This window comes from Desmodus rotundus, chromosome 8 (genome assembly GCF_022682495.2).
Source record: "Desmodus rotundus isolate HL8 chromosome 8, HLdesRot8A.1, whole genome shotgun sequence".
NCBI classification, from domain to species: Eukaryota; Metazoa; Chordata; class Mammalia; order Chiroptera; family Phyllostomidae; genus Desmodus; species Desmodus rotundus.
In genome coordinates, this window is record NC_071394.1 from 131,109,717 (window position 1) to 131,123,089 (window position 13,373).

Consider the following 13,373-nt stretch of genomic DNA (forward strand, 5'->3'; position numbering starts at 1 on the left):
TTGGAGTCTCCCCCAGCGCACATCCCTCCCAGTGGGATGATCTGTTGACATACCTCCCAGCTTCTTTGTTTTTGCTTCTGTGCAACACAAGGAGCGGATGGCCCTTCAGCTCTTTCCCTCTTGGCCAGACATGCAGTCTTACCCTTACATATTACAGAGACAACATGCGCAGCATGTCTTAACTCTTCCAGGATTTGCAAGAACCAAATTGCTCAACAGTATGTATGTTTAGAGAGGTTAGACTCCTTTTAAAAATCTGGACATCTAACCTCCTACTTAAACCTGTTCTAGTAGTGTCAGAACACCCCACTCCCTTCCCCACCTCCCCTCAAAGACAGAGAAAAGACGCTCCTGTGAAATGAAGACTCTTTGGGGGCAGGTGCTGGGTGTGCTCTTGGCTAGACTGACTCAGCTTGGAGTTCTGAACTTTTAAAACTCAGCTCCCTTCAGTCACCTAGATGACCTGAAGGACGAGGTGGTGTACAAGCATTTACAAGTTTTTCCTGCCCCTCTGAAGAAACTTCATTGGCCTCCTGGTTTCTCATTTTGAAGAGAGTACCATCTATTTCAGTGAAAAACACCTATGTCACCTAGGACATTACATGGTTGCAGTTGGCAGGGAAAAAGTCTCATTTAGCTGTTTTAGAGTTGATGGCATTCAGAATAGTCCCTCCTGAGAAAGACATGTAACCAGATTCCCTTTTAAAATGCATTTCCCTCCCTTGTCTCCCAGAGGACACATCCTGAAGCAGGAGTTTGGGGGAAGGGGACATGTGAAGGCTTTAACTTTGCATAAGGCTGGGGGCCTGGGGGAGAAGTGAAGCGAAGCCCAAGGACATCATGCTAAGGGCTTAAGTAGGAGGCAACCTCAGAATTGGGAGCGTTGTGTTTTCTGCTTTTTGAAATAGGCTGTCACTCTCAGGCAGCCTGTCAATGCTGAATGTTAGGACTTCTGTCTCTGCTGGAGACACGGCCTGGTGCATGTCAGCGTTTAGTGTTTGGCAGCTTTCTCAGCACTCCCTGACTCCATTTACCTTTACTCCGCATCCCATTCTCTTGCTGCCTATCTGAAGGATTGGATGGGCAGAGTATAGGTGGCGGTGGTTGGTCCTCCCCGTATGTTGTCCATTTAACTCCAGAGCACTGATTTTTCCGAAGTGTGCTCTGCCCTGGGAAAATGGACGCACGTTCCCCACAATGGGAATAACTAATTACTTTTTTTTTTACAGAAAAAGTTGGTGATTCAAGGAAAGCACATTGCAATGCATTATAGCAACCCCAGACCCAAGTTTGAAGACTGGCTTTGTAACAAGGTAAGGCTGGGTTCTGCCCACAGGACAGAACCTCAGGGCTTGGCCGTTTCCGTGTGCATGTCCGTCTGGAGGAGGAAACAGAAGGACACAGTCGCCAGTTTTTGTCAGGGTGTTTCTTGTGCTTTGTGACTTTCTTTGGGTCCTCCTGTGTCCATATTAGAGGACAGGATCCCTAGCACACTGGACATTTTATTTATTAAGATTCAGGTCCTAAGCCCAGTGTTTTAATAAAGATTTTGGGTTTGTTTCACTTTACACAGTTTCTTGAGTTCCAAAGCTCTCATCTTCTGGCAGTTTCTTAATTACATTAACAGAAGTCCTTGTGACCCTGCCACGTTAGGTAAAGTCTGTTACAGTCCAGCACACTGTTTTGAACTTGGGTGTTGCCATTGACATTCTGAGAGGGCTCTGACCTTGGTCCTGCCCACCTCCTGCGTTCTGTGCATTGTTGGTATGCGTAGGGTGGTCCACGTCCGCTCCCCTGAAACGGGAGAGCTTTGCAGGTGACTGGCTGTAGGTTTTTGACTGAACTGAATCTTTCCCCCAACTTGATAGAAATGGAATTCTGCTTCAGAATATGCCACCATTTGTTCTTGGAAGAATTCACATTGCAAAGCATTCTAATATTTAGGTTAATGCTCCTTTGTCTTGGATACCTGGTGTTATTTTCTGCTTACTGGGACTTGCCATGGCCTTGTTGCTCTAACCCACGTTGCTCCTGGTAAGCCTGGCCTATTGAGAAATAATTACAGGTAAAATTTTTTTTTTTCCAGTGCTGCCTTAATAATTTCAGGAAAAGACTAAAATGCTTCCGATGTGGAGCGGACAAGTTCGGTAAGCCCAGATTCAGCTGTGTGAAATATGTATGAAAACCTGGCTGATTGGGCCCTGGCCGGGTGGGTCCGTGGGTTGCAGCGTCGTCCGCACACCAAAGGCCAGGGATTCAGTTCCCAGTCAGGACACTTTTCCTAGGTTGTGGGTTTGATCCCCAGTCGGGGCGGGTACAGGAGGCAAACTGATCGGTGTTTCTCTCTGTCTCTTTCCCTTCTCTCAGTCTTTGAAATCAATGAATATATCCTCAAGTGAGGATTTTTTTTAAAAACTGATAAATTGGGTTGTCTGAACTTAAGGAAAAGTAAGCCATTTAAACAAGTGACTTGGATATTCTCCTTCAACTCTCTCGCCACGGGTCTGGTAGATGCTGCTGGCGACCATGAGAATGCAGAGTTCCGTGCTTGCCTGGCTTGCTTCCTGCGCCTGCTTTTCGTTAGTCCACTTGCCCAGTTTTTGCATTGTACGTTTATCATGTCAAAATTCATGAGGCTTTATTGTAGCCACAAATGGTTAAAGAAGGAAATTATTTTATTTACTTAAAATTGAGACTGGGATTTTAATACATTGTCTGTCTGTCTTCAGTTACTGAGTCCCCCCTCTCCTTCCCTTCCCTTCCGTAGACTCTGAACAGGAAGTGCCCTCTGGGACCACAGAATCAGTCCAGTCTGTGGATTACTACTGTGATAGTAAGTTCAAGTGTAATCTTTAGCCTTTACATTAGAAATTGAAGTGTTTTGTTCTCTTACCCTTCTCCGTGAGCAGCAGCAGCAGCTTCAGGTGTCCTATAACAGACTGGCTTTTAGAATCTTCTCCACGTCAAAGTGAAAGGTGTACTAGGAACCTCCTCAAATGGATTTGTTTGTGCTTGAACATGCCTTGAAAAGCGTCGGTGGCGGGAATGCATGCCCATGTCACTTGTGTCGCTCCTCTCCCTCCCCAGCCATCATACTCCGAAACATCGCTCCGCACACGGTGGTGGATTCCATCATGACGGCGCTGTCCCCCTACGCGTCCTTAGCCGTCAATAACATCCGCCTTATCAAAGACCGGCAGACCCAGCAGAACAGAGGCTTCGCCTTCGTGCAGCTGTCTTCCGCCATGGTGAGGGCCTCGCTGAGTCTCTCTCCTTTGAAAAGAAACTGAACCTTAAGAGGCACATGTGGTTCATCCGATTGTGGTCCCAGACTGCGAGCCCAGAGTCGAAGGCCCCATGGTGACAGTTGTGGCAGCGCTCACGTGCAGGCTGCCTCCTCGGGGAGTGGCACAAGTAGCGCGCAGGCCTGCGGGTAACCGGCGGCGCTGACGCTGTGCCGCAGTTTGGTCCTTCAGGCTTTGCCGTAGATGAACTGCGCGTGTGCTCCTTCAACAGCATTGCGCAGCTTCCTGTCCTGGTGCAGAGGGGCTGGGTGTTCCTCCAGGTCGCGTGCTGGCAAACAGAATGAGTTGCTGTTCTTGTTGGAGAGAAAGCTCTAACTCTTTGAACCGGTGGGTGGGAGGGTGAGATTTTTAATCACATGACAAAATGTTTTTTCTTCACATTCTCTTTCAGGATGCTTCTCAGCTTCTTCAGATATTACAGAGTCTCCATCCTCCCTTGAAAATTGATGGCAAAACTATTGGGGTTGACTTCGCAAAAAGTGCCAGAAAGTGAGTGGCTTCACTTGTCCTTATTTCAAACTGCTGCGTGTATGCTTGTCCAGGGTTGCTTTGCTAACTGCACCCATGTTCCCTGCACTGAGGTACCATCCTCTCTGGTCACCAAAGCTGGGAGGGAGACAGTTGACTCCTCTTAGAGTTTAGTGCCCCCTGTCCTCAATAGCCGGTTGCCAGAAAACTTCAGAGCAGGACAAAGGCAGACAGGGTGGATAGGTGGAGAATATGTGCCACGCAGACCGATTGAGAATAGTGCAGGCCCACCTGGAAATGGCCCTCTCCTTCTGGAACAGCATGCTGATGGCTTCGTGTGCCCAGGGCTCCGGTCTAGCGGTGCAGGTTTCTCGTTTCTGGTACCATTGCTCATCCAGCAGACACTTTATTTGATGGCAGGGTACAGAGGAGAACAGTGATAACTACAGGGACACTTGCCCACTAGGGACATTGACATTGCCCATGGAGACCCCTCCTCGCTCTGAAAGGTGGCCTCGCTGGCCCTTAAGACCTCCCAGCAAAGGCTGCAGTGAATTGCTGTTTCCGCGGTCATGTGGGGTCGGGGTGGTTGCTAGGGTGGAGTCACATGACTGGATCCTTGTTTCAGAGACCTGGTCCTCCCAGATGGTAACCGGGTCAGCGCCTTCTCTGTGGCCAGTACAGCTATTGCTGCTGCTCAGTGGTCATCCACCCAGGTAAGGGGGGGATCTTTTTGCTCAGAGTAGTGTGGGGGTGTCGCCCGCAATTCACAGAAGTGACCTCCCCATGGTGCTTGCCTTAGAAGCTCCCCGGAACATTTTTAGGGCATACATCTGGTTCCTTTTCTTGGTGTCCACTAAGTTTGTGTTTCCTCCTCTTCTGACATTTTGTAGTCTCAAAGTGGTGAAGGAGGCAGTGTAGACTACAGTTACCTGCAGCCGGGCCAAGATGGCTATGCCCAGTACGCTCAGGTAGGGAGATTTGACCAGCATGCGACTTCTGGTCTCCAGAGCGTGCCTGAGAACAGCGGCTCTAACGGTGGGCTTTATTCTTCAGTACTCGCAGGACTACCAACAGTTTTATCAGCAGCAAGCTGGAGGGTTGGAATCTGATGCGTCATCTGCATCAGGTAGAAACTTCGTCTTCCTTTTCTCTTTTGTTTAAGCAGCTGCAATTGAGGAGATGCGCCTAGATGTTCTAGGAGACCCAAAGCTCCAAGTCCATTTCCCTGCGAGCCTGGGGGGGAACCTTCGGGGCTCTCACCGTGTCTGAGGGGCTGGGGATGATGAGAAATGCTCGTGTTCATTCTGGGGCTTCTACACCTCTGTTTCCCCTCTGTGCTCTTAGGACTCACGAGTGCCCACGTGGGGTCAAGTGACCCTGGAGTCTGGCGCCCAGACCTCAATCAGAAGGGTCACTATAAGAAGCTTTTGCTTAATTGTTATTCCAGAATTATGAAAGCCCCGGAGTTGCATCTTTTCTCGACCCCAGCATAGATACGGATTCTTTCTTTCTTTCTTTTTGGCCATCGTAGAGAATGTTTAACCGTGTCACGTTCTAGTTGGATCATAAAGACGAAAATGTCATAGGTCCAGGGCACTAGGCGGGGATGAGATTATTAAGAACTGACATAAACAGAGACAGAAGGCTAGACCGGGCATTGCAGATGAAGGCTCCTCAAAGGCTCTTTCTGACCCTTTGTGTTTGCATCATAGGCACTGCGGTGACCACCACCTCAGCAGCCGTAGTGTCCCAGAGCCCCCAGCTGTATAATCAGACCTCCAATCCGCCCAGTTCTCCGGTAATCCTATTGTCCTGTGTCCTAGATATGTGGCTGGGGACTGTCGGGGAGACTGTTTTCTGGACAAATTTCCTTTCCTACTGTATGAGCTGGGGTTGAATAACACGCTCCAACCTTACTTCTTTGTGTGATCGTATTAGATAATACAGTCCTCTTGTGTATCTATTTAAAATTCGAGATTCCAAGCAGGGTGTGTGTATGCTTTCCACGTGCTTTGACCTGATGGACATTAGGGAGGGCGTTGTGAGCATGCGCTGGCTCAGGCGCTGCCTTGGGTCCTGGCTGCAGCGTGGGTGTCGGGGAGCCCGTCCTCCTGGACAGTTGCAGTGGTTTAGTTCTCTCAGAGGCTGTACAGTTGGAATTACATTGAAGCTGCTGTTCTTTCCAGACCGAGGAAGCACAGCCTAGCGCTAGCACGAGCACGCAGGCCCCCGCCGCTCCCCCCACCGGTGTAGTTCCTGGTACCAAATATGGTAAGCCAGACCACATGGCGGGCTGTTGACAGTTGGAAGGTGCTAGTTGTTGCCTTTGTTTAGTAAACTGGAGTCCCTCTCCCTTTGTGGGTGTCAGAGGGACACTTGGGACGTGAAAGAAGAAAACCAGTGATGCCTGCTGCATGTCACAGCTCGGAGTTGGGATGCAGCCCCTTTCTCACGGGCTGACTGCCCCGGTTTTGCTTTGCAGCTGTGCCAGACACGTCCACTTACCAGTACGATGAATCTTCAGGATACTACTATGATCCGACGACAGGGCTGTACTACGACCCCAACTCGCAGGTACTAGAAACACCTTTGTTTCACTTAGTGCGTTTGTGAGGCGTGAAAAGAAATAGCCCCTGCAGAGGAGCTAGTGACCCAGATTAGTTTTAATTTCTTCAAAACCATCAAGATGGGATTTTTATATTTTAGGATTTAAGTTTTTACTTTGTTGGTCGGAAAAACTGGAGGTGCAATGTACCCACAGAGAAATGTGCGCAACTGAAGTGCGCAGTTCTCTGTTTACGCTCATGCACACCCATGTGCCTGCCACCACCGAGGCGACGGAGCCCTCGGCCCCCCGCCAGTCAGGCCCCTCCCACTCCGGGAACCACAGGTCTGGCCCCTGGTGTGTTACCATGGTTCATGCTGTCGAGTAGAGTTTGTAGGTGGCTGTTAACCTTTCCGTAAAGATCTAGATAGAAATTTTCAGTTGTGTTTTTACTTCCATATATCCTTTTTTTAAATTGACATGGAATTCGCGTAACCTAAAATTCACCATTGTAACCATTTGGAGCGTACGATTCAGTGGTTTTGGTATCCTCACAGTGTGGTCCAACCATCACCACCGCCTGATTGCACAGCGCTTGCGCCACCCAAGAGACCCCTGTGCCCATCACAGCAGTCGCTCCCTAGCCCCCACCCCGGTGACCCCTCTCTGCCTCTGTCCCTGTGGGTTTGCCCCTTCTTGGCCTTTCAGATAAAGGGAATCAGGTACCACATGACCTTTCATTTCCAGCTGTTGCTTTTTTTTTTTTTTTTAAGATTTTATTTATTCTTAGAAGCGAAGGGAGGAAGAAAGAGAGGTAGAGAAACATCAATCGGTTGCCTCTCACATGACCACGACCTGGCTCACAACCCAGGCATGTGCCCTGACTGGGAATTGAACCAGTGACCTTTTGGTTTGCAGGCCAGCACTCAGCCCACTGAACCACACCAGCCAGGGCTTGCGTCCAGCTCCTTTATAGCAGCCCCGTGTACTCTTGAGGGTAGAAATTAGCAGATATAAGTAGTGGTGTTTTATTTGGGATAGTGTGTGTAATTTTTAAAGAGGAAAAGCAACTTTAGCACCCTATAAATAAAAAACTATTTATGGTCAGGAGCTGTATGTATAGAATAATAAAACAAGTGCTTTTAACAGGAACTTGGCATTGAGAGCTCGTGGTGTCTGAGAGAGTGAGGTGGGAAGTGGCAGGCCTCTCCCGAGCAGGCAGGTCCCTGCAGGCTTCCTTCCTTCTCGCTGAGGTCTGACCTTGTCCCAGGAGGTTCTCTTTGCTGGACACAGACGTCCTGACCCACCCCTCCCCCAGAAGAGACGTAACAGACAGTCTCTCCTGGGCCCCTTTGAGCAAGTAGAGTGACAGGCTGGGGAATAAAGAGGAGTGATGGGTGCTCCCTCCACAGGGGCAACTCTTCCCGGAGACCTCAGATCCAGTCCCTTCATCTGTCACCTCCTTCTAGGCACCCAAGCTAGTGACTTAGAACCCTGTGTTTGGTGGCCTCGGTGTCCAGCCTAGTGTGTGGTTGAAGCTGGTGACAGCTGTTTGCTGCTTGTCGGTGGTGGGGGGGCCGGGTTCTGGCCGCCTGGTCTGTGTAAGGGGGCTGTCTGTCTGTGGAAAGGAGTCAGGCACATGGCCGTCTGCGTCCCCTGTCGGCCCAGGGGTTAGATCAGTGGAAACTAGACTTTTGAGAAGAAATCATTCTCTGCTTTTTTGCCCACGAGGTTTCCCACCTTCGCTGGCTGGCTCCTCCTCACCCACACCGCAGTGGGCAGCTCCCCTGTGGGCAGGAAGTGTTGCCCGTCTGCAGTGGGTTTTATGTCTGTATGTGTAGTTTTTTTGACAAAACAACTCTGATTTGCCTTTTTGACAAAATACTTCTTTAAGTTGATGGTTTGACATGGCAGAAAGTCTGCATTAATTGTATTTTTTTCCTAGTACTACTACAATTCCTTAACTCAGCAGTACCTGTACTGGGACGGAGAGAAGGAGACCTACGTGCCTGCTGCAGAGTCTGGCTCCCACCAGCAGACGGGCCTGCCTCCAGCAAAAGAGGGGAAGGAGAAGAAGGAGAAGCCCAAGAGCAAAACAGCCCAGCAGGTGAGGGTGCAACCCAGCCAGGGGACCCGCAGTTCTGTCTGCAGCATTAGGCTTAAGTTTTTGTTTTGTTTTTTGATTGTGGCATTTATGTTAGCTTTATTTGGATTCTTAAAAACAGCCACACATCTTACTCACATCCAGTCTGGGAGGCAAAATTTACTGCAGGTTGTCTGTCCGTCTGCCTGGCATCCTGGAGGAGCCAGGCTGCTGAGCAGCAGTCACAGTGCCTTGCGAGCTGTTTCAGTTAGCAGTAGGGGCGGGGGGGTGGGGGGTGACAGAGCATGTGGTTGAGATAAAACTCTTACTGGCTTACTGACACAGGAGACCGAATAAGTGTATTCTGAGTGTCTGTACATAAACATTTCCCGTGGTGGTGGTTCTGACATTAGATCGCCAAAGACATGGAACGCTGGGCTAAGAGCTTAAACAAGCAGAAAGAAAATTTTAAAAACAGCTTTCAGCCTGTCAGTGCCTCGAGAGAAGAAGAAAGGAAGGAGTCTGCTGCGGCAGATGCTGGCTTCGCTCTCTTCGAGAAGAAGGTGACAGCAGCGGGAGTGGCGGGCACGGTGATGGGAACTTCTGCCCGGTGGGGAGCTCATGGCTTGTTCTGTTTCCTAGGGAGCCCTAGCTGAGAGGCAGCAGCTCATCCCTGAACTGGTGCGGAATGGAGACGAGGAGAATCCCCTCAAAGTAAGGAAGGACCCCCTGTGTCCTAGAGACCTTCGGGGGCGGGGGGGGGGGGGGGCGCGGTTTGTCTCTCAGAATCTCAGCTGTGTCTGGACTGTTGTGACTTCTGCGTAAAACGTGCTCTGCCCCATGTCCCTGGGTGCTCCGGGCAGCTCCTGCACGTAGACTCCACGTTCAGGGCTTTGTGTTTCCTGCGGGAGCGGGCGAGGTGGAGCGGGGAATGGGGCCTGCATTCCTGGGCTCAGCTGATTGAGGGCTATTGCGTTTGTAAATAGTTTTTATGACATGGAAAGAGAAAATGAGGGCGGGGAAAAAACATTTTACTTGGTAGATACTGGTCTGTGTGGGCCGCTTCTCTGCTCTGTTGTATTTGGGGTTTCCCTGTACGGTCAGCGGCTGGAAAACAGCCGTCCACGAACTCTTCGTGGGCCCTGAGAGCCGGCGCCAGGAGGCCTGCTCCAGGAGGCCTGCTCCGTGCGCTGTGTGCGAGGCGGGGTGTCTGTCCCACTGTGGGTGGTGGGTTACTCGGTCCAGATACATAGCCAGAGCTGTCTTCCTGTTGCACATTTCCAATGGTCCACCTCCTTTTGTCCCCAGAGGGGTCTGGTTGCTGCTTACAGTGGTGACAGTGACAACGAAGAAGAGCTGGTGGAGAGACTAGAGAGTGAGGAAGAGAAGCTGGCCGACTGGAAGAAGATGGCCTGCCTGCTCTGCCGGCGCCAGTTCCCGAACAAAGATGCCCTGGTCCGGCACCAGCAGCTCTCAGACCTGCACAAGGTGGCCCTGCTTCTCTGCTGCTCGAGGCCGGGGTGGGGGAGCAGCGAGCAGCCGTGTGGAAGGACTGCCTTCGGCAGGCTGTCTGACGCACAGGCACACCTCTGATGTGGCGGGCCATGGTCCCGGCCTGCAGGAAAGCGAGTTGCAGTTTGCGGGTGGGGCGGTCGTGTCTTCGGTTCTCGAAGAGCACCTGAGGGGCGGTCAGACGAGGTCTGCCCTGGCCTGTTACAGAGTTAGGAGGGAATGGAGCATGGCAGCCCCCGCACACTGGGCTCTGGGTTTCTTGCTGTAGGTTAGTGAGCTGGGCTCTGGCTCTTAGAATGCGGTGGGTACTGACCATGTCATGGCAGGTCAGATTAGGGCCGTCTGAATTCTTAATGTGTCTGTCGAACCTCTCCTACAGCAAAACATGGACATCTACCGACGGTCCCGACTGAGCGAGCAGGAGCTGGAGGCCTTGGAGCTGAGGGAGAGAGAGGTGAATGGGGGCGAGGCTCTGCTGGGAAGAGTGTCTTGGGGACTGCGCCTTTCACTTTTGTTGGTGGCACTTAGTTTTAGGTTCCGGGCCAGGGAGGCTGTATCACACGCCCAACACCCAGCCAGTGGGGCAGGCTAGACCCTGGCGTGTGCCAGGAGAGCCCGCACTGCTCACGAGTCCTGAACACCAAGCACTTGCTGGTTAAGGACACCGGTTTTGATGGAGGAACAGGGGCATCTTTTTTGGCCTGGCCACAGGAGCCTTCGTGGGCAGTGAGAGAGGCTTCAGATTAGGCCCTGGGGACAGTAGGGCGTAAGGTGACTGCAGGTGATCTGGGAGGGAGCAGTGGGGGCAGCCTGAGGCCAGTGATGCGCAGGGATTCTGTGTTAACGAGGCAGGATGAGGGCCAGCCGGGTAGGGTTTTAAATAGGAACAGGACCCCATGGGTCAGAAATGAACCAGTGGGCAAGCCAGGGAAATTGCTCTCCTGGAGTAATTCTGAACATCTGAAGTTAGGGTTTGTTTTTTGTGTTTTCTTCCCTGTTTTTTCCACTGTTTGTGGTAGCAGTTCCCCAGGGACTGCTGAGCAGGTCTCTGGGGGCCTCCTGGGCGTTGTCTGTCCCTGGAGGTGGGCATATCCACATGCAGAGGGAAGTGACAGCCCCGCCCTCCTCTTCCTGTGGGCCCTGGCAGGCTGTTGGAAGGGTGTGACGAGTGGTGGCTAATTAATAAAACTGCTTGTTGGAGACAGAGTTCTGCCACAGATCCCCCCCCCCCCCCCCAGTTTGTCTCTAACAACCTGCCATTTCAGAGGCGGCTCGGCGCCGGGAGGGAAACCAGGGCGTTTGTGTCTCAGACCACTCCCAAAGGCCAGGCTCCAGGTTAAGAAAACACTGGAGGTTCTGGAGCGGAGCCGCACATGGTGGTCCTAGATGGAAGTCTCAGGGTCTCAGCCTGTCTGTCCTCCCGCGTAGATGAAGTACCGGGACCGAGCCGCCGAGAGACGGGAGAAGTACGGCATTCCAGAACCCCCAGAGCCCAAGCGCAAGAAGCAGCTGGATGCGGGCACTGTGTATGTGTGGTGAGCCCCTCCGCCTCCTCAGCTGGGGCTCGAGCTGTTTTAAGTAACTCTGTGTTTGCCGCTGGCAGGAACTACGAACAGCCCACCAAAGACGGCATCGACCACAGTAACATTGGCAACAAGATGCTTCAGGCCATGGGCTGGCGGGAAGGCTCGGGTTTGGGAAGGAAGTGTCAAGGCATCACCGCCCCCATAGAGGTGAGCCTCAGGGTCTGCGACGGGCCCAGGGACAGCTCCCCTGACTCCACCCTCCTTCACGGTGGCACTTGGGAGGAATGTGCTTGATTTTTGTGGTCTGTTGGTACCTTGGGGTAAAACCTATTTTTCTCCGAAGGACTGTATGTTTCTATGTCCTTTATTATAAACAAACCCCTAGTTAACACCAATTCAGACCCATGTAACCTCCACTAAATTTCCTACAGGTACTTGTGCTTTACTTCCTCAGTGATTTTGGTTACGTATAAAGTAAAGTACAACATAGTAGGATTTTCATCCCTGATGAGGCCCTTCAGATGGTCAGAGCCCAGAATGAGGGCCATCCAGGGATCAGAGCCCGCCCCCTGCCCGCCCCCGCCCCACGCCTGGCAGCAGCGCTTGGTCAGCCTTTTGCAGACTGCGCATGCAGGGAGCCCTGCCGATGCCGGGCTGTCCTGCTGTGATCTGCTCCCGTAACTGCCAGGCCTTCCCGGGCTTCAGTGGCAGGTTTGGGCTCCCAGTGTCCGGGCACAGGTGGTTGCTCAGCAGGTACTGGGTGGTAGGGGAGTGGAGTGTGGCTCTATCTGGCTGTCTTCCTTGGCCCATTTTATACCTTCCGTCCTTAAACCTGCTCCAGGTCTCCAGTGTAGGAATTCTTGTCTTCAGATGAAACTTCTCTGTCTTCTAGTGGGTGGCCTTGCTCAGTAGGGAGTGGGCGGGGGCATGGGCGCCGCCCACAGCCGGCTGCTGACGGCAGTTTTGTGCCCCCAGGCTCAAGTCCGGCTAAAAGGAGCTGGCCTAGGAGCCAAGGGCAGCGCATATGGACTGTCTGGTGCTGACTCCTACAAAGATGCTGTCCGCAAGGCCATGTTTGCCCGGTTCACGGAGATGGAGTGAGACTCCAAAAGAGAGAGAGAGAGAGGAGGAGGAGCTCCAAAGGGCGCAAAGAGCGGTCCATCGCCGGAGTCACTCTTGCCACCTGTCTCTGTGGGCACACCTTGTCCTGTTAATAGTTTCTAGGGCGGGCCACATCATTCTGCAAGGTTCTCCCACTTTACGGAGTTCCCTCCAGGGTTGTCAGGTGAATGGCCTTCCTTCCTGCCAGAGGACCTGTGGGCTGGTGGGGGGACCGTGGGACTTTTATACTGCGGTGTACATAATGTAACGTACTGTGTTTCCCACACGCAACCTGTGCGTGGTCCTCAGCCCCGTGCCCCTAGGGCGTGCTGGGATGCCCTGGTGTGAGACACCAAAGCCGCCTCTGTCGTTTGTTGTGCTGTCTTTTTCTTGGCAAAAGCCTTGTGTATATTTGTATATTAAACATTTGTACAGAATTTTGGAAGATTTTCAGTCTAGTTGCCAAATCTGGCTTCTTTACAAAAGAAACACCTTGAAAAATGAGTGTCTGTGTCTCTCTCTCTGGGTGATGGGTGGGGTTCAGGCGCCAGGGTGAAGTAAGTTCGCTCAGTGACTTACAGGGGGTGTTCTGTGCTATTCTCCGTGCCGTTATGTTCGGGCTTCTGAAACATTTTCTCAGTTACACTTTACATTCGGCGTTACTCTGCATCACTACCGTTCCAGGTGTACGGCATGGTGGTCAGACAGTCGTGCACTCTACATGTGTTCCCATGTGCAGATTTTTAAGTTCAGGCATTGGTTAACAAGTGAACCTCTGCATGGAAATAAAGTCACGGCTGAGCCAGCTGTTCCACTTCCAGCTCCTGAAA

The 13,373-nt window shown here is 51.8% G+C and overlaps 1 protein-coding gene across 1 annotated transcript in view; it reads left to right on the forward strand.

Moving 5' to 3' along the window:
* Nucleotides 1–13,047, forward strand: part of RBM5 (RNA binding motif protein 5) — a 23,149-nt gene extending 10,102 nt beyond the window's left edge. The window contains exons 7-25 of the mRNA XM_053929686.1: nucleotides 1,230–1,313; nucleotides 2,087–2,147; nucleotides 2,768–2,833; nucleotides 3,088–3,248; nucleotides 3,697–3,794; nucleotides 4,402–4,489; nucleotides 4,667–4,744; nucleotides 4,830–4,902; nucleotides 5,489–5,574; nucleotides 5,963–6,047; nucleotides 6,259–6,350; nucleotides 8,267–8,428; nucleotides 8,818–8,967; nucleotides 9,047–9,118; nucleotides 9,713–9,892; nucleotides 10,296–10,370; nucleotides 11,345–11,442; nucleotides 11,520–11,649; nucleotides 12,418–13,047. Of these exons, the coding sequence (XP_053785661.1) occupies nucleotides 1,230–1,313; nucleotides 2,087–2,147; nucleotides 2,768–2,833; nucleotides 3,088–3,248; nucleotides 3,697–3,794; nucleotides 4,402–4,489; nucleotides 4,667–4,744; nucleotides 4,830–4,902; nucleotides 5,489–5,574; nucleotides 5,963–6,047; nucleotides 6,259–6,350; nucleotides 8,267–8,428; nucleotides 8,818–8,967; nucleotides 9,047–9,118; nucleotides 9,713–9,892; nucleotides 10,296–10,370; nucleotides 11,345–11,442; nucleotides 11,520–11,649; nucleotides 12,418–12,543 (1,965 nt within the window). The 3' untranslated portion in view covers nucleotides 12,544–13,047. The remainder of the gene's footprint in view (nucleotides 1–1,229; nucleotides 1,314–2,086; nucleotides 2,148–2,767; nucleotides 2,834–3,087; nucleotides 3,249–3,696; nucleotides 3,795–4,401; nucleotides 4,490–4,666; nucleotides 4,745–4,829; nucleotides 4,903–5,488; nucleotides 5,575–5,962; nucleotides 6,048–6,258; nucleotides 6,351–8,266; nucleotides 8,429–8,817; nucleotides 8,968–9,046; nucleotides 9,119–9,712; nucleotides 9,893–10,295; nucleotides 10,371–11,344; nucleotides 11,443–11,519; nucleotides 11,650–12,417) is intronic.
* Nucleotides 13,048–13,373: the final 326 nt, after the last annotated feature.